Below are 16455 nucleotides of genomic sequence, written 5' to 3'. Positions count from 1 at the left end.
AAATAACAAAAGTAGCTACACTCACAACTCAATATCTCACAAACTAATGGTCGGACTGTTGTCAAATTTTGACACGTATTGTTTGAAGGTTAGTACCAACTAAAAATCGTATGGATTTAATACTAGCACCGCCATCTGAACATTAGACCGGGGACTTTTCAATTGGTCTAATACACTTGTAGGACTGAAAAATAACAATTTTCTTTTATTTCATATAATAACACTTTTCTCGAATAAATTCATTGAATTATGCAATTTATAAATGACAACGAACTCTTTCTTGTATTCAACTTCAAACAAAAAGGGAATCCCTACAGGATATGTGGTTAAAATTAATCTTTAAAAGATAAATATGTCTGTATTAGATTTGGAAATATTATTACCATCGATGTTATTCAACTTATCACATTTCATATTGCACGTTGAAATGTTCGAGGTAAAAATTATTCTGTAAATCCGGGAGACCTAGAACGAAGCCTTGGGGCACCCCTCACTTTTAACCCCCACGACAATAAAACAATAGGTGCGAGTATAAAAGTATATCCGTCACTAAAACAATACAATACATTGAGTCACCTCAACATCACTCTAAAATAATAATGTAAAATAGGTCAGTAAGGTATATTGTGTTGGTCCAAGATAGATCTCAATCCGTTTATTACTCTATCATCCTCCTCTTTCACTTGAGACATTTGTGTCTGTTGAGCTTCTAGCAACTGAGTGTATTTCGACTCCAAACTCTGCACAATCAAGTCCAGTTCACCTTGTTTCTCAGCACTGCACCTCGATATCACCTCAGCTTTCTGAGTCTGCAGTTGTATCTGATAAGAGAATAGCATTTTAGGGTAGGCTAGGTTCAGAAGCGTGGTGTTATACCTGTATAGCTTTTTCTCTGTTTTCCAGTTCCTGTTTCAATTTTTCCAACTGTCTGCAGTATTCTCTTTCTGATTTCTGGAATAGTCTGTCCATCTTTGTGATGCACTTCTGAAGAAACATAATGCGCTCATCGTTGGTAGTATTAGAGGTTGAGGCTTCTTCTATCTGGCTGCGGAGCACTGTTATTTCACTCACCAATCTGAAAAACCAAAGAGTGTACCAAACGGATTTTTTTTAACTGCTAGCTTCGAACCTTGTACATTCTCTCTGTATTATATCCTCCAAACGGGCAATCTCTCTGTCTTTTGCTCTGATAATTGATGAGTGTTTTTCCTCCATTTTAATGATTTTATCTTCGTATTCTTTCTTTAAGTCTGCTTTTTCACCTTCCAAATCCTCCAACATTTCTTTAATCTTTGTTTGGTGTTTTTCCTCAATTTCTTTCAGCTTGTTCTCTTGATTAGTCTTCAACGATTCCATTTCTTTCTTGTGTTGTTCGAAAACTTGCTTCTTCATGTCTTGCTTCATCTACAAAAACATAATTGTCCTTAGCAACTCCTCGAGTTAAAGGTACTTTGTTGAAATTTTTTTACCTGTTCTTTTGCCGCGTCCATTTCCTTAATTCTTTTGTGTAGGGTGCTGATGAGGGAATTGAGCTCCTTGTTCTGCTGCTGAGTCTCGCTGAGTCTGACTTGAAGGCTCTCGATAATCTTCTTCCAATCCGTGGTCAGATAGCTCGTATCTTTCTCATTCGAAATTTTCTCATTTTCGACGTCCTACAAAAGATCTAATGAATATTGAGGCATGCAAATCGGATGATACTCAACTGGGTCTTCTACTGGAAACACCTTCCCTGGAAATTTTCTCACCCTGTAGAAAAAATCGATATAAATATGTATTTATAAAAACCTTCATCATTTACCTCAAGTCCTCCGAAGAGTTCAAATTTCTGGGTGGTAAATGGTCTTGTACGTTTCCTAAGGATACAAAAACATATTTACAGGGTGTCAATTAGATACTCTACATATTTTCGGACGATTTAAAGACACATTTGTATTATTTTGAAACGTCTTTATAACACCTCGAACTTTTTAGGTTATGCTAGGTTAGGTTGGAGTGATTAATCTGCAGTACTCACTGTTGGCCTGCTCACATCTCTCGTTCATCTTCTCGCTCTTCCTCTTCAACCCGTTGATCTCGATCATGAGCGTGTTGATCTTTTTCTCGAAATGATCGCCAGACCTCTTGTGTTCCTTAACCCCTTCTGTGTCACCGGAAGCGAGCACAGCAAGAGAAGCGCTGCTGTTGTCTGATAACTCGCACCAAGACTCGTCCTCTCTACAGTCGGAGTTATCCTCCTTTATCACCCCAAGAGATACGTTTTGAGCAGCGAAAGACTGACGCTTCTTTGCGTCGCCATCTTTGACGCCAACTGGACTGTTGTTGCGAAGGGGTCGAGTTGGTGACCTTGATGATGGGGAGGTGTGACCGAGGTCTGCAACGTGGCAAGAGATAAATACAGAAATCAATCGGTAAAAACCCAAGAAATCATCACTCCTACGATAACATAGTCAGACCTAAAGTTCTTCCGGTGTTCTCAAAAGAAATCGCCCTAATAACCCTATCATTCCTAGTCTCAAGGCACCCTGAGCTCTAACCCACCTTCCATGTACTTTTCCTGACACTGTTCATCGATCTCCTTCAATAGGCTGATCTTCTTAACGCTTGTAGCACTTCTTTGGACACACCTTTGCGCCTCCTTCGAATGCTGCTGATCCTGCTGCATATGCTGCTGATTGGGCGAGGGTCTTCTAGGTCTGGGAATAGCAGAATGGTAAGGCCACTGCTGCGTCTTGGTGGCAGCAATGTTGGTCTCGTTGTCTTCAGCCCATTGCTGGCACATCTTCTGCTTGTTGAGGTACGGATCTGAGACGTCCGCCTGCTGATCGTAATAAGGTACGTCCTGAGGGAATAAAAAGGCTTGGATAGGGTTGGCACTACATTCTTTAGTGGGCACATGTTCGTCTCTAATTTGTTAAAAATTAATAGTGATCTTCCTCAAGGATAAGTTCTGAACCCTATTTTCTTTTTAATTTATTTGAATGGCATAAGCTTTCGATGTTCCAACATCTAGTGAAATGTCAAAACAGTTTAGGAGATATTATGAACAAAATTGAATATTATTTTGGGGATAGTCGAGGAATGGTTTATAATATTGTGTATTTTCTTCAACACTTTACCCTTATTGGATGTCTGTGAAAGAATGAAGAAGATTTTGAAGGTAAGCAGTGTTTCGAGGCTAATCTGTAAGCACATCTTCTTCATATTAACTATAAGCTTTTGTATGACCGACTTGAGAAGAATAAGTAAATGCTCGTTTCAAATCTCAAGATACTGAATCCTTTCCTCACCTCAAAGTTCCACTGGTTAGTCCTGAGAGGTGGCAGAGACCCCCTTGGAGGCGTTTGAGTAAAAGGAGTGGCCAAATGCTTGCACTGTATCTGCCTGGCCAGCTCCATCAAATACTGATTCCTCACAAATTTCTCATTTTCTTTCGCTTCGCTGAGTTTCTCCAACCAGATCCTGTACTGAGCCAAGTATGTGTTGTTGTTTATTGTCTGAATATATGGCTTTATTATTCTCAAAATTTGCCGGTACTCCACGTCTAGCTTGTCATGCGAGGCATCGGTTTCTTTCGCTTCTTCGAACTCCATTTTCCGTCTCTTTGACGTGAGGAGATCAAGCGACCAACATTGAGATGGGTGTATATAAAAAATTACCGAACTTGAAAATTTACTTTGGTAAATGTCAGAATGACAGCGAAGAATGTGATTTTAAATGATCCCTATTCTGTGGTTGAAAGGAAGTTTTGGATTATGTAATTCGTTACTTTATTTCTTGGCTTTATACATGTGATGATTGGGCGGAGCTTCGAATAATGGCCACGCCTCTACAGTATACGCCTATTTATCTTGTCACTGAATTTAATTCTATAAATAACCTTGAAATCTTTGTTGTCAGAAAAGGATCAACACTTTATCAGGGAGAGATAAAAACAAATTTTCGAAAATAATATGGTATATTTATGTTTTTCTCAGTTTTTACAAATATTTCTCTTATAATATACAGAAACTGGGCCAAAAACTAACCTTTTGCAAAAAACCATATAAAGTTACATTACAAAAGTAAATTAGTACGATTTTAACAATATCTCAGCGATATATTTTCTCTCAAAAATCACAAAAAATTTCATTTGTCAACGTATAATCGCTTATAAATGTAAAAATATATACAAATAAGAGTATTGAAATGCATTATGTAATCTCTGTAAAACTATGTGTGGCTTAAAATAATTTCAAAAACTATATGTGACTCCACAATTTCGTATAAATAAAAAATTAAACATCGAAAATAATGAACAAAATACATATCTATTTGAATAACATTTCACTGTTTTAAACAGTATTGTACTTAAAAAACAAAAAGGAAAAACCGAAAAATATACTTAACACTAACACAAGTGCAGAAATGTACACCCATATTTAAAACCTATGTACAACATTAATAACAAAATTGCAGAATCTATCACTTATAATCCAATAAGAATACCTAAAATTATGTAATGTGTTTAGATTCCTAAATCCAACAAGTCAATATTGGAATAATTTCTAACCTCTTCACTTTGAACAATGGTTGGAATAAACTTTTTCAACATAATACAAAACCGACAATTTCAAATATACAATTTCCTAAAGATATTTTATATATTTACAGTGATCATTTGAAACTACCTAAAAAGAAAAAATACACGTAAAGGCAACACTGACGTAAGCAATGTTGTCATTTCATATAGATTTTCCTATGAAGTGTGAAACATACAGCGCACTAGGTTTATTGTGCAGAAAAAGGCACCATAAGAACAAACAAGAGTCAGTTGGAAGAGAACAAGAATAAAGTTCGTAAAATTCTTAACAAGTATGATATGGGCTCGTTTTTTTATTGCCAAAGATATGTATTACATTTTATTGTTCCTTTATTAAAGGCAAATCGAAAATTCTCAAAATTCCGAAGAATTCATAAAAAACCATTTCCTTCAGAAGCTATGATGATGTATAATAAAAAAATATTTTAATTAATATAGCGCGAATATATTTTTTATTTATGCAATTAATATCGATGAAGGAACTTGAAGGAATCAATTTCCGCCGAAACTTCTGTTCTGTTTAGATCGAAGAAAATAAATCTTCAGATCAGCAAAAAGTAAAAAACATCACAAATGTTCAAAATTGAACACAATAATATATGATGTAAATAAAAATATATTAGTATCTCTTTTCGTTACTCGAATTAGTCTGGTTCAAAACGTTGAAGAAACGAAGTCAATACACTTGTCCACCCAAAACAGTTCAGATTTTTTCAACCTTTTACCTGCGGCTTATCGAGTGAAATCTAAAGCAATTTTGTCAAATTTTCAAACACTCAGACGACTTTTACCTATGTGTTACCATTGATAGTATGCTCAGGCACTTGTGATTGGATCGAAAATGGTAGTGAAGTAGATAAATAGAAAGAGGTGTGTTTCAAACAGCAGAAAAGGCACAGTACAGTCTTCAAGCAGTCTTTCCTAAATAACAGTGTTGGTGCGTCATCTCATGCAGCGTGAAGATCCTCAATTTTTCCTATTGTCTCAAGGCTGGGGAAGAATCTAAAACAAGATCCATAAATATCTTATATATGCAACAGAATCCGGTTAGTTATACCATTTATAACAAAAAAAAAAACGAAAATTAAAATATTATTTGACAGTAGACGCCAGGAGAGCTAATTTTTCAAGGTTATGGGAATTTGACAACTAATGTCATGTCGACTGTCGATCATAGAACAGGATGCTATTACAATTGAACAGTTTCATTTAATGATGTTCAAACTCACCCCGATCATTCTACTGCAAAGCCGCAAGTCTCTTCGACAGCTTGCGTCAACTTGTCCAACAAAGTCTGGTAAGAATCGTAGGGCGGTATGTCGATTCTGTTGAAACATGTGTGGGCTTTGGGTAAATTTTGCGGTGGCACGTCCACGCAATGAATGGTGAACAGCCTGGGGCCCGCGGCCCCCGTACTTCCCTGCAGGGCCTTGAAACCCTGCAGGGGCACTCTGGAAGAGCCTGTCACGAATTGGAGAAGTCGGGCTCTCATTTCTGGAATAAAAAGAAATTCCTTGGATAAGAGTCTTAAAGTTGCGGAAAGACTTATCTATGGGGGTGTCAATAAATAGGAGAATATTTTTCAATACTCATTTCTAGGACCCACCTTCGGAATATGACTCGACGGCCTGCCAAAACCACTGTACGACCATGGTGTCGGGCGTGCAGTGTTTCAAACGAGTGTGCGATCTCCAGTCAGCAATGTCAATGGAGCCAATGCCGCTGATGACTAGTTCCAGTTCCCGCTCATCGAAAGGCCTAAGCAGAGCCGGCGGTATCAGTTCCGTGAATCCCTTCTGCAGGGCCAAGAACTGTTGCTCTATGCCCCGCATGAACCTGTAGTTGACGTACAGTTTGACGTACTCGCGCTTGTTCTCCTCTGTGACCTGGATCATTGCCCCGTTAGGCTTGAGTTCGTGCACCTTGACCACTCCGAAGCTGTTGTTCTCGACGGAGAAGGTCGTTTCCAATACGCCCTCTGTGCTGTTCTCGCTGAAAGAAAAATCGAGATTCACGTTGGACATAACCTAAGATCGTCGATGGCAACCACACAGCAATAAAAGATGTAGAGAAAGCTTATCTGTCATTGTTAGGAGTCACCATAACAAGCACTAATCTTTCTTTAAAGCAAAGCTTCTCTACGTCATCTATATAACTGAGGAGATAGCAATGGCACCTAACCTAAATGTCAAACAATAAAAATATGAAATTCCTTACAGCATCCAGGTCAGACTTCTGTGCAATTCAGGATCAACCCCTTCGATATCCTGCAGCGTGATAGGTTTGTTCAACAGCTGCTTGTAGAAGGGCAAGGTAAAGCCGCCCTCCAACTGGTGGTTGTGAAAAACAGCGATGCCAAGTATCCTACCCACAAAGTGGAAATAGGAAAGATGTTCGGGATTCACGGATGAATCAGGGTTGATCTGCAGGGTGTAATGATCGTCCCTGCTGTACTGGAACAGTCCGTATTGGGGATTGAGCATCTCCCTCGAAAGTAGATGGAGCCACTCTCTGGCCACGCCTCCGTAGTCCAGTCCCTCCTCGTTTCTGAACTTGACCATTAGACGTTTCCTCATGTCTTTGGGTCGCATCTTCATTACCAACCTATACAGATTTCGCTTAGTACATAATTCGAAAAAGGTTTGAGGCATTGTTTACCTGTAGCTTTCTTCGAAAACTTCCTTACGAGACACCTCAAGTCTGCAATGGCCGCTCTGAGGCTGCAACGCTGTCAGTTCCGCCCTCAAAGCCCTGAGTTTAGCAACAAGATCTCTTTTGTATTTCGGCAGGTGCTCGGTGTCGTTCAACAAGCCCTGAGGTAATTGTTCCATGTCGGGAACCCTTACAGGCCTTGAAACTGCGACAACAGCAGAGGCTAAAAGCAGATTATTCGTTTATCGAATCAAACTGTATAAATCAAGGATCTGCACCTGTTGCGGCTGGTTGAGGAGACGAGTTGCTGGCAGTCGTTGTCGTTGCCGCCGAGATGACCGGTGTAGACGTGATGGGCGGAGCCTGTGAGGCGGAGCTCGAAGCGGAAGTACCGCCCCCGCTAGTGACGGATATGCGACGTAGGAGATTGTTCAGTATCTGAGAGTTCAGTCTGGGATCGGTGAACTGAGTCGTTCTGTTGTTGTGGTCGACGAAATACGTCTAGGGAGAATAAAGCAACCTCAAACTCGGACCGTCCTAAGTTCCGAGGGTACTTACCCTTCCCGACTGGGTCTGTCGCATCTCCCAACCTTGCGGCAGTGGTCCTAGATGGTCCAGGGTTAGTGTTAAGGGGGCCAAGTCCTTCGGTATCCTTGGATCGTGCCAGGTGGACACTCCGGTGGGTATGTGGAAGAAATACACCTGGCCCTGCTGCGTCGTTCTTAGTTCTTAAAGAAAGAAATTATTGAAGGGTGAGTGTGTGCTTAGAATTCTAATCGATATATTCCTATACGTTTGTGTTTTTATATTATGTTATATTATTACCGTATCCTGGAGGCAGGTCCATGTTGCCAGAAGAGGGCACAGATGAGGAATGACCGGCCTGGCCAGCCCCTCCCACTGCTCCACCCGGGGCATTCAGAGAGTTCCTCTGCCTGCCCGACCGTCTCCTCCCACTGCCGTCCCTTCCACCTTCTCCGCTCCTCCTCCTCTCTCGCAGCACGGCCCTGGTGGACGCCTGGGGACTGACAGCGCCCCTCTCGTCCAAACAAACGACGCCCGTCTCCACCGCCTTCGGGGGCGCGTTCTGGGCGTTCGCGGCGGGCGGCGCGTTACAGCTGATGTTGTTGGGCGCCGGGATCACGGCGGTTGCTGTGGCCGTGCAGTTGGTGTAGGAGGCGGCGCTTGTTGCGCTGTGGGCGGGGCTGCCCCGTCCCCCCGAGCTGCCACTAGAGGTCGTTGCCGGAAGTTGGGTCAGAAGAGCCCTGAGCGAGGGTAACGATGAAGCCGCCTGCTGGTCCTTCGAAGAGTCTGTGAAGAATCGAAGAAGGCAATTTAAATTAAAATACTGAAAGGACAAGGGGGAGAGAAAATTCCGTCCTTTTTGTTACAGCAGATAATGATGTCAGCATCCTAAGAAATGATTGAATAATTGATGAGGTTCACTTACCGGGAGATAAGGGTGATGTGCTCGAACTAGTGGTCGATCCCAATTGCACCGGCTCCCTGTTATTGTTGAGACCTTCGTCGTTATCGTTCAATTCATTGTTTCTGCTGTCATTGTCTTGGTTATCTGGTGGATTGTTGTTCATGTTCGTCAGCCTTAATCTGCAAAAATGCAAGATAATAGTTGCGAACATATCTCTGTCAAGGAGATTTTGTTGAACACTAAAGCTAGATTTTGTTATTTTTTTAAAGGTATTTGTGATAATGACCTTGATTTTTGCAGAATGGCCTAGTCATAAATAAGTCGTTTCATAGAAGTGATATAACAGTTCTGTTAACCTGACAGATAAACCGTCAATCAACTCGAATACTATTTATCATGTAACTCTTAGGTTGAAAGATAGTGACAGAAGTTATTGATAAATTAAAAAACTCAAATAAGTATACTCATGACAAAGATTATTCAATATAGTTTTTAAATTGTTAAAGACCTGTGTAACACCTTCACTTTTAAATAATTTAAATAAATATACATTTGTCAAGAAATAAAATATGAACAAAGAAATAATTGAATAAAAATGACACATTCATTATAGGGGTTTTTTACTTTTTTACATATTCTGTTTGTAGAATTAAAGTATTAAATAAATAAAAAAAATAAAATAATTCAATATAAATATTAAATTATTTTGGAACTGTTCAATGTTGTTACCTGTTAGGTGCCTTAGTCCGATTTGCAACAGGTCTGACCCACTGCGTGGATCTAGTTAGGTGATTGACATAGTAGAGTCTCCCATTTGTAGTTCTTCTTTCTTCCCATCCTGGAGGAAGTTCATTCGAGGTAGGACCTGTATTGTTCTCTATTATATGCTCAGGGGAAGGACCGTGAAGTTCGCCCAGCGGGCTAACTATAGCCAGAGGGGTGCCACCACAAGGTCCATCTCGAGATAATAGAGATATTATGACCTGTCCTTTCACCGGTTCCGGATCGTCTACCGACGCTTTGCCCAAATCCAGGCATTGGACTAAAAAAAATAAAAATTAAATAAAGGTACTAATAGCTAAGATAAATCTGAAATTAATAAGCATCAAAACCACAAAAAGTGAAAAAAAAATCCCAACAGATCAAGTGACAAAAAATGGCATAAATATCTAGAATATCCTGATAAATTAAACTCCTGACAATAACTTAATTGCAAGAAAAAGCATGTTAAAACTTTCACATTGGTTACTTAATTGATTTGAATTCACAAAACAAGTCTGCATGGTTTATTCATAGTAACATCTCCTTGAAACAATTGTAATTTCTAATGTAACAAGTTCAACAACTGGAATAACAACAGTATTACCTAACTTTATGAAGATTTCACCGTAAACATGCAATAATTCAAACAGAAAATTGCAATTCAATTTGATGTATGATTAGTATGTCAAAAATTGAAAATGATGAATTAATGAATTTGATATTTGGTGGGCATTAATTCAATTTTTAAATATGTTGAATATATTTAATAATAAAAAAACTAAATTTACTTGTAATGGACTAAATACAGCACTAAATAAGTTTTTTTCTGTTAATTTCCTTTATAGATTAAATATGGAATATTAGTGTACTTACATCCTGTATCTTTCAACCTCTGTATGAGAGAATTGACAATTTTAACACAACCCAAAAAGCCACTACCATGTTTTTTTATAACTTTACGATGATTCCACACAGAAATAGTTATTGTATCATTCTTTCCTATATAAAGATCAAAATGCGAGTTCCATTTCGGTTCTAACGTATTTTTTATGGTTTCAGTTGAGTGACACTGTCCACTACCATCAACAGATATTTTAGCAAAAGGGTCTGGGTATCCTAAAAGAAATGAATTAGAAAACCGCAAAAAAAATCCAATTCAGAGACTCACGAAATAAATCTTTTCTCACTAAGCTGCGGGCACAAAGTACTGAAACAAACAATGATTAATGCAATTAAATGTGACAATGCATTGTAATTATTGCTTTAATTAGCAAGGGAGGTCCTTGCTAAAGCCATATTGCCAATAATATATATAAAAACTCAAGATTTTGGTTCAATTCATAATTTTTCCTCAAACTCACTTGTCAATCTAATTTTTTGGGCCCCGTTTCTTCTATTTGATGGGGTACTTGACATTTTTCGGGTAATTTTATTGTCAACACATCACTGCACACAAGTTATTTATTTCAACGCCATTTCCATTTCTGCGGGTCCTTTCAATTTCTGTTCATTTTGACAGTTCACTAGAGTCATAAAAATTAAATTGAGCCACAATTCCGTATATCAATCTCAAATATTTATTGATTTTCATTATATTTTTAAATCAGCCATCACATCTAAAAAATTGTTAATTTTGGTTCCGCATTTTATCAGATGAAATTAATAAAGATATTGACAAAAATTTTGATACTTATTCTATGATATTGTTCACCGTTTAACTTTCATTACAATTGACAGGATAGAAAGAGAAGAAAAAAAGCAAAAAATTTCCTTATCTCAAATTCCAAAAACTACATCAATTTAGTGGTTCCTTAATAATTCATTAAAATATAGGAAATTTCAAACGAAAAAGGTTACTGCCCTTTTTCCTTGAATCTAAACTTAATTATAGTTCTATGGTGCTCCTCACGGTATATCCTGTGAAGCCCTCCCAAATTCAATTCAAACACAACAGAAGTTACTAAAGTTCGTTATTTAATTGTAGGTAGAATTTGATTTTTGTTTTGTGTTAATAATTAGCGGAAGAAAATCAGGTAAAGAAAAAAAGGTACATTATTAATAATTACTTATGGGTGACATAAATTGGCCGCACATAGCCAAACAGATGAAAAAGCCAAATGATATTACTACGGGGTTCCGGGTGAGGTTAATGAATACAATAGACGTTGTTTCTGTTGTTCATAGTATGTCCGTGCCGTCTATTTTTTCTGATCTTATAATCCAAAGTTCATCGTTTTATAATTCTTTTGTTATTCGTTCTTTCCATCTAACACCTGGTGCCCATTATGTATCTTATGAGAAGTGCACCTGCTGAAAGCCTATCTATGTTACCTGTCTCCTATCAAACTTATGTCTAAGTAATTGTATGATGGATTTTTTTTAGACTATGGCGAATATCGATGATTTTTTGAAAATTGAAAAAATAGGTGAAGGTACCTATGGTGTTGTTTATAAAGGAAAGAATAAAAAAACAGGGCAGTTGGTTGCTTTGAAGAAAATAAGGTAAATTTTCAGCATCTTTTGCTACTAGTCCTCAAATAAATATTGTTTTCTAGGCTAGAGTCTGAAGATGAAGGTGTTCCAGCCACAGCCCTTCGGGAAATTGCTCTCTTGAAGGAATTGAGGCACCCAAATATTGTAGGCTTAGAAGATGTTCTGATGGAGGAATCAAGGTATTTTTTATAATCTCTCCTGTTATTTATATCACGGCTTTAAAATTTTCAGAATCTACCTTATATTTGAATATCTCCTAATGGATCTCAAGAAATACATGGATAAAATAGAAAGTGGAAAGTTTATGGACCCAAAACTGGTTAAAAGCTATTTTTATCAACTGAATAGTGCTATTTTATTCTGCCATCAGAGGAGAGTGTTACACAGGGATTTGAAACCCCAAAATTTATTGATAACTAGGGATGGTACAATAAAGGTAATGAATGTTAGAATATATTTGAAGGATTTGAATCGAAGATACTTACTCTACTTTAGGTAGGAGATTTTGGTTTGGGTAGGACCTTTGGAGTGCCAGTACGTGTTTATACTCATGAAGTGGTGACCCTATGGTATAGGGCTCCTGAAGTTTTATTAGGAACAACCACATATAGCTGTCCAATTGATATTTGGTCCTTAGGTTGTATATTTGCAGAAATGGCTACAAAAAGGCCATTATTCCAAGGGGATTCAGAAATTGATCAGCTTTTTAGAATATTTAGGTAAGTGAATTATTATTTTTAGAATTTGTATTTACTCTTTAAGTTCTGTTATAGAATTTTGACCACACCAACTGAAGAAACTTGGCCAGGTGTATCTACTCTTCCCGACTACAAAGCGACATTCCCCAAATGGAAGAATTACATCTTAACTAGGCAGGTCAAGAATATGGATGATGACGCTTTAGACCTGCTAGAGCAAATGCTGGTCTACAACCCTTGTGATCGGATCTCAGCCAAAAGAATCGCTCAACACCCTTATTTGCGAAATGTCGATTCAACAGTTAAACCGAATTTGCCGGATAGGCTTTAGACTTTATGCTGTGAAGAAGTATTCAATGCATATTGTTTTTATGGTATTGGACCACAAGTTGTTTGTCTTTATTTGAAGTTGCTTTGATGTTTTGACATGAAGGAGTTTTGTGCTCTTAGTGAAATAGAGAAACTTTCCAATTAGTTTATGTTTATCTCTACGAAGATGAGTTTCTATCGGATATTTTTCAGTGTATTTTTTTTATTCGAGTAAAATGTGCATTCCTGAGTTTACTTGCAATCTAAGAGCTTATGTTACATTCCATCAAATAATTCATGTCTCTAATGCTTGGATATTTGATTGTTTTTTTCACACTCCTATTACAGGACATAAAAGCCATACTGTATATTTATGAAACGAGCCATATTTACAAACAAAAAATGTATTTTTTTTCAGTGATTAGGTTCTAAGTGAACATGTACATTTAAAGAAAAATATTTTCATAATATTGTACTTATGTTAACATTCTTTTCTTTCCTCTCACTCTGCATCCTGAGGCAAGTTGTGTCTCGCAATCGCTCTTTATTTGTCGCAAATGTTGGATTATCGGCATGAAGAGGGTACCTTGTATCTCTTCTATAGTGTGGGGGTAGTAAATACTTTCCAGTGCTGTTTTCAAGTAGTTCTCGTTCGCCAGGATTTCCATCAACAACCTTAAATTCATTTCTCTATTTCAGTATCGTAATGAGTTCATTACAGTACTGAAAACAGTGATGTAATGAACTCATTACGGCATCGTTTTCAGTTATATTTTTAGTTTTGTGGTTGTCTACACTGACTTCCGATCCTATCAAATTTCAACACAAGTTAATTGTCAAGATAATATAATTTGGATTTAGTGGAATAATTTGCAACATTATTCGAAATTTCTCTTGATTCTGGTGGTGTTAAATCGATTTTATCAGATATAATTCACGAATTAAATGCGTGATTATAAATTATTTTAGAATTCAAAACTTACGATTCAAATTCCGTAATCTGTTAATTTTCGTAACAGTTATGCCAAGATACAATACTTAAGTCACTAGGATGTAGAATCTAAATTTTTCATTGATTTTCAACAATATTTCACTGAAAATTTCGTTTAATACTCGTTGCAGAATGCAGTTCCAACACTCATACATTCAGATTTCGTATTCGTGTTGAAATGGAAGCCCATTCTGCTAGTTGTCTTAGAAAATACTATTTAGATTTAACAGAAAAAATTTTTTCATAGATAAATGTCCAAACAATTTTTATTAGAGTGTTGGTTAGTTTTTCCGATACTTACTCATTGATGAAAGGAGCTATGGTGTCGATTTGCATGGGATTCGTATAATTATTACAAATTTGCCATTGATTAAACCAAGTTTGCATCCTGAAAAAACGATTCGAAATTTTTTAATTAAATTAAACCGTCAAACTTACTGATCGCTATTTATGATGTTCCTAAACCTCGTTCTGAGGCTGCAGAACAAATCCATTCCTAGAAAAATATTACCACCAGGAAAATTCAGTTGTGCATGTGGCATTTTCTTCAAGATTTCCACCTGATATCCATCGGGAAAGCCTAAACTTTCACTCAGAGATCTAAGGAGTTAAAAAACAATATAATGTCCCCAATAGCAAATATCTTTCAAACTACCCACAATTGCATTTCTTGGTTAAGACTTCCACTCAACCAAGTCTTCATACAAAAACACAGAGAAGGTATCGAACAAGGCAACAACTCGCACATGGTGGCGTAGTGGTCATACCTAAAAAGTTCAAATTGTTCTGGACTAAATCTTTTTTTTTTTTTTATGTATTACATAAAAAAAAAAAAAAAATTTTTAAGTTGGGTTTTTGATTTTAAATCAAAAACCCAACATAAAAAATTTTGTTTCACTAGTTTAAAGAGTGGTGCCAATTTTTTAAAAAGAATATTACAGCAAATAAAGATGGAACATTGCTCTACCTAGACCAACCAGTGAAGGCAATGCCACGAAAATTCAAAATCTTGTTGCCGTAGAGTTCCAATTGCCTCAGCCAAGCTTCATGATTGCTTGTGTGATGTTTTAAGATAGGCATGATCTGACAACTGCTGGTGGCCCCTTTGAAAGCGGAAGCGCACCAAATGTACTTGAACACGTCGCTGAACTTATCCCATAGTGGAGAACCCAACTTGAAATCCTCCAACGAGTTGTAATGCCACACCATTGGTTCTACCAAGTAGCCAATGTTATACTCTGGAAGTTTTTAGTTTTGATACACTAATGTTGAGATTGTAGTGCTTCAATACACACCCTGTAGTGTTTTGAGGTCCATGTTTCTGAGCATGTCGTCCCATATTATTATTTTTAAATTAGGATAGTTTTCTTTGATGAATTGGGCAACTTCCACGACATGGTCCAAATACAAACTATCTCTGCCATATTTACTTGACTGCATTCGTTTTGTACATGTAGGACACCAACCCATGTGCCAGATCTGAAAAAAGAACAGTTCCACCAATCTAATAAGAATATAATTGTAAAACTAACTTCATCTGCTCCGATATGTATGTACTGCAAACTGGAATGAAATGCCACAATTTGTTTGATCATACTCCTTACTAATCCCATGGTTTCACTGTTGCTGGGACACATTGAACTTGGATAATTTTCAACCTCCCTCAAATTCCTCCACTGATCATGTTTCAGGACAAATTCCATATGCCCGAAAGTTTGTACTAAAGGTATCACCATTAAATCACAGTCAGTAGCTAAAAGTGAAAGGAAAAGTTAATTTGACATGCAAAGAAGTACTTTTTTTCACCCAAGTCAAGTATCTGTTTAGCTTCTTCGAGAGAATAGGGAGCTCCTGTTGCTTGAGCACTGTTGGAGAGCCCCCCAATTTGCAATAACTCTTTGGTGTAAGGAAAAGTATCCTCCCATTCGAGAAGAATACCAGTTGCTCCATAACTCTTTATAAATGGAAAAAACTAAAACAAACATTTATCAGATTTGGTCTTACAAATTTTTGGCTCACCTTCTCAAAGTACGATGGTTTTGGTGGAGCACCCTTCAAATCAATATGAATCAATCTAAAATGAAGAGAATTCAGATTGTTGTTATTTTCTGATCTGTTTCAAGTTACCTGTGTGAGCCTAATGCTACAGTATCCATGATGAATGTTATAATAATAAAAACGTTTTACATCTGTTCTGATCATAAACAAATTATTCAGTTATTGACATCTACAGAAAGCCTATTTCTGGGAATACCTACCGACTATATTCTAATAAAAAACTACGCATGAATCCATATTATGAAAATAGATACAGTTCTTCACTCAGTTTTTTTCATTGTTATTGTTTACGTTTTCCTCTGCCAAAAATAAACAAACAAAGAAAGGTTAGGAAAACGTCAATAAAAATGCAGATTTCTTTGATTCGTATTTTTAACTCCAAGCGCCATCTCCATTTTTTCACCATTTATTGTCTTCAACGACAAATAAAAGAAATGATTTCCTTTCATCCTGCCGGTAATTCTGGTTCCCGTCGTAAATATTT

The 16455-nt window shown here is 37.2% G+C and overlaps 4 protein-coding genes across 7 annotated transcripts; 1 reads left to right on the top strand and 3 right to left on the bottom strand.

The window, feature by feature from the left end:
- Positions 1–524: 524 nt before the first annotated feature.
- LOC123683159 (repetitive organellar protein-like) lies at positions 525–3705 on the bottom strand. The gene is made up of 9 exons (XM_045622059.1): positions 3230–3705; positions 2539–2880; positions 2015–2371; positions 1799–1853; positions 1704–1746; positions 1470–1652; positions 1130–1404; positions 877–1075; positions 525–821 (listed from the first exon to the last, which is right to left on the bottom strand). Exons 1-9 carry the CDS (start codon positions 3588–3590, stop codon positions 612–614), a joined length of 2025 nt encoding a protein of 674 aa, XP_045478015.1. The 5' UTR covers positions 3591–3705; the 3' UTR covers positions 525–611.
- Positions 3706–3936: 231 nt separating this feature from the next.
- Positions 3937–11009, bottom strand: LOC123683299 (E3 ubiquitin-protein ligase SMURF2). Its single transcript, XM_045622238.1, has 13 exons — positions 10784–11009; positions 10591–10629; positions 10296–10538; positions 9390–9702; positions 8682–8839; positions 8057–8542; positions 7790–7959; positions 7510–7732; positions 7238–7454; positions 6797–7183; positions 6186–6571; positions 5809–6073; positions 3937–5581 (listed from the first exon to the last, which is right to left on the bottom strand). Exons 1-12 carry the CDS (start codon positions 10836–10838, stop codon positions 5814–5816), a joined length of 2937 nt encoding a protein of 978 aa, XP_045478194.1. The 5' UTR covers positions 10839–11009; the 3' UTR covers positions 3937–5581; positions 5809–5813.
- Positions 11010–11184: 175 nt separating this feature from the next.
- Positions 11185–13397, top strand: LOC123683301 (cyclin-dependent kinase 1). Of its 4 annotated transcripts, none has more exons than XM_045622242.1 (6): positions 11185–11469; positions 11806–11924; positions 11978–12094; positions 12147–12351; positions 12411–12634; positions 12689–13397. In XM_045622242.1, exons 2-6 carry the CDS (start codon positions 11809–11811, stop codon positions 12942–12944), a joined length of 918 nt encoding a protein of 305 aa, XP_045478198.1. In that variant the 5' UTR covers positions 11185–11469; positions 11806–11808; the 3' UTR covers positions 12945–13397. The 4 variants fall into 4 exon arrangements, with proteins under 4 accessions (XP_045478198.1, XP_045478196.1, XP_045478197.1 ...); XM_045622240.1 differs by having other exon boundaries at positions 11185–11562; XM_045622241.1 differs by having other exon boundaries at positions 11186–11455.
- LOC123683300 (hexosaminidase D-like) lies at positions 13311–16434 on the bottom strand. The gene is made up of 11 exons (XM_045622239.1): positions 16172–16434; positions 16041–16102; positions 15933–15987; positions 15720–15885; positions 15446–15666; positions 15209–15392; positions 14881–15151; positions 14573–14680; positions 14352–14513; positions 14215–14301; positions 13311–13597 (listed from the first exon to the last, which is right to left on the bottom strand). Exons 2-11 carry the CDS (start codon positions 16067–16069, stop codon positions 13399–13401), a joined length of 1482 nt encoding a protein of 493 aa, XP_045478195.1. The 5' UTR covers positions 16070–16102; positions 16172–16434; the 3' UTR covers positions 13311–13398.
- Positions 16435–16455: the final 21 nt, after the last annotated feature.

The sequence above is a fragment of the Harmonia axyridis genome, chromosome 6, assembly GCF_914767665.1.
Source record: "Harmonia axyridis chromosome 6, icHarAxyr1.1, whole genome shotgun sequence".
NCBI classification, from domain to species: Eukaryota; Metazoa; Arthropoda; class Insecta; order Coleoptera; family Coccinellidae; genus Harmonia; species Harmonia axyridis.
Note: the sequence above shows the minus strand (reverse complement) of the source record. Positions and strands in the feature narration are given on the sequence as shown.

Coding starts and splice junctions, on each gene's coding strand:
- LOC123683159 (XM_045622059.1), bottom strand. CDS start 3,590: ATGGAGTTCGAAGAAGCGAAAGAAACCGATGCCTCGCATGACAAGCTA. Junction 2,881..3,229: donor CATTTACTTATTCTTCTCAA/GTCGGTCATACA, acceptor TGCCCACTAAAG/AATGTAGTGCCAACCCTATC. Junction 1,854..2,014: donor GAGATGTGAGCAGGCCAACA/GTGAGTACTGCA, acceptor TTGTATCCTTAG/GAAACGTACAAGACCATTTA.
- LOC123683300 (XM_045622239.1), bottom strand. CDS start 16,069: ATGGATACTGTAGCATTAGGCTCACACAG. Junction 15,886..15,932: donor AACCATCGTACTTTGAGAAG/GTGAGCCAAAAA, acceptor TGTTTGTTTTAG/TTTTTTCCATTTATAAAGAG. Junction 15,393..15,445: donor TACATATCGGAGCAGATGAA/GTTAGTTTTACA, acceptor TTCTTTTTTCAG/ATCTGGCACATGGGTTGGTG.
- LOC123683301 (XM_045622240.1), top strand. CDS start 11,491: ATGGGTGACATAAATTGGCCGCACATAGCCAAACAGATGAAAAAGCCA. Junction 11,563..11,805: donor ATATTACTACGGGGTTCCGG/GTGAGGTTAATG, acceptor GATTTTTTTTAG/ACTATGGCGAATATCGATGA. Junction 12,352..12,410: donor CTAGGGATGGTACAATAAAG/GTAATGAATGTT, acceptor ACTCTACTTTAG/GTAGGAGATTTTGGTTTGGG.
- LOC123683299 (XM_045622238.1), bottom strand. CDS start 10,838: ATGTCAAGTACCCCATCAAATAGAAGAAACGGGGCCCAAAAAATTAGA. Junction 10,630..10,783: donor CCAAAAAATTAGATTGACAA/GTGAGTTTGAGG, acceptor TGTTTGTTTCAG/TACTTTGTGCCCGCAGCTTA. Junction 7,733..7,789: donor GACAGACCCAGTCGGGAAGG/GTAAGTACCCTC, acceptor TATTCTCCCTAG/ACGTATTTCGTCGACCACAA.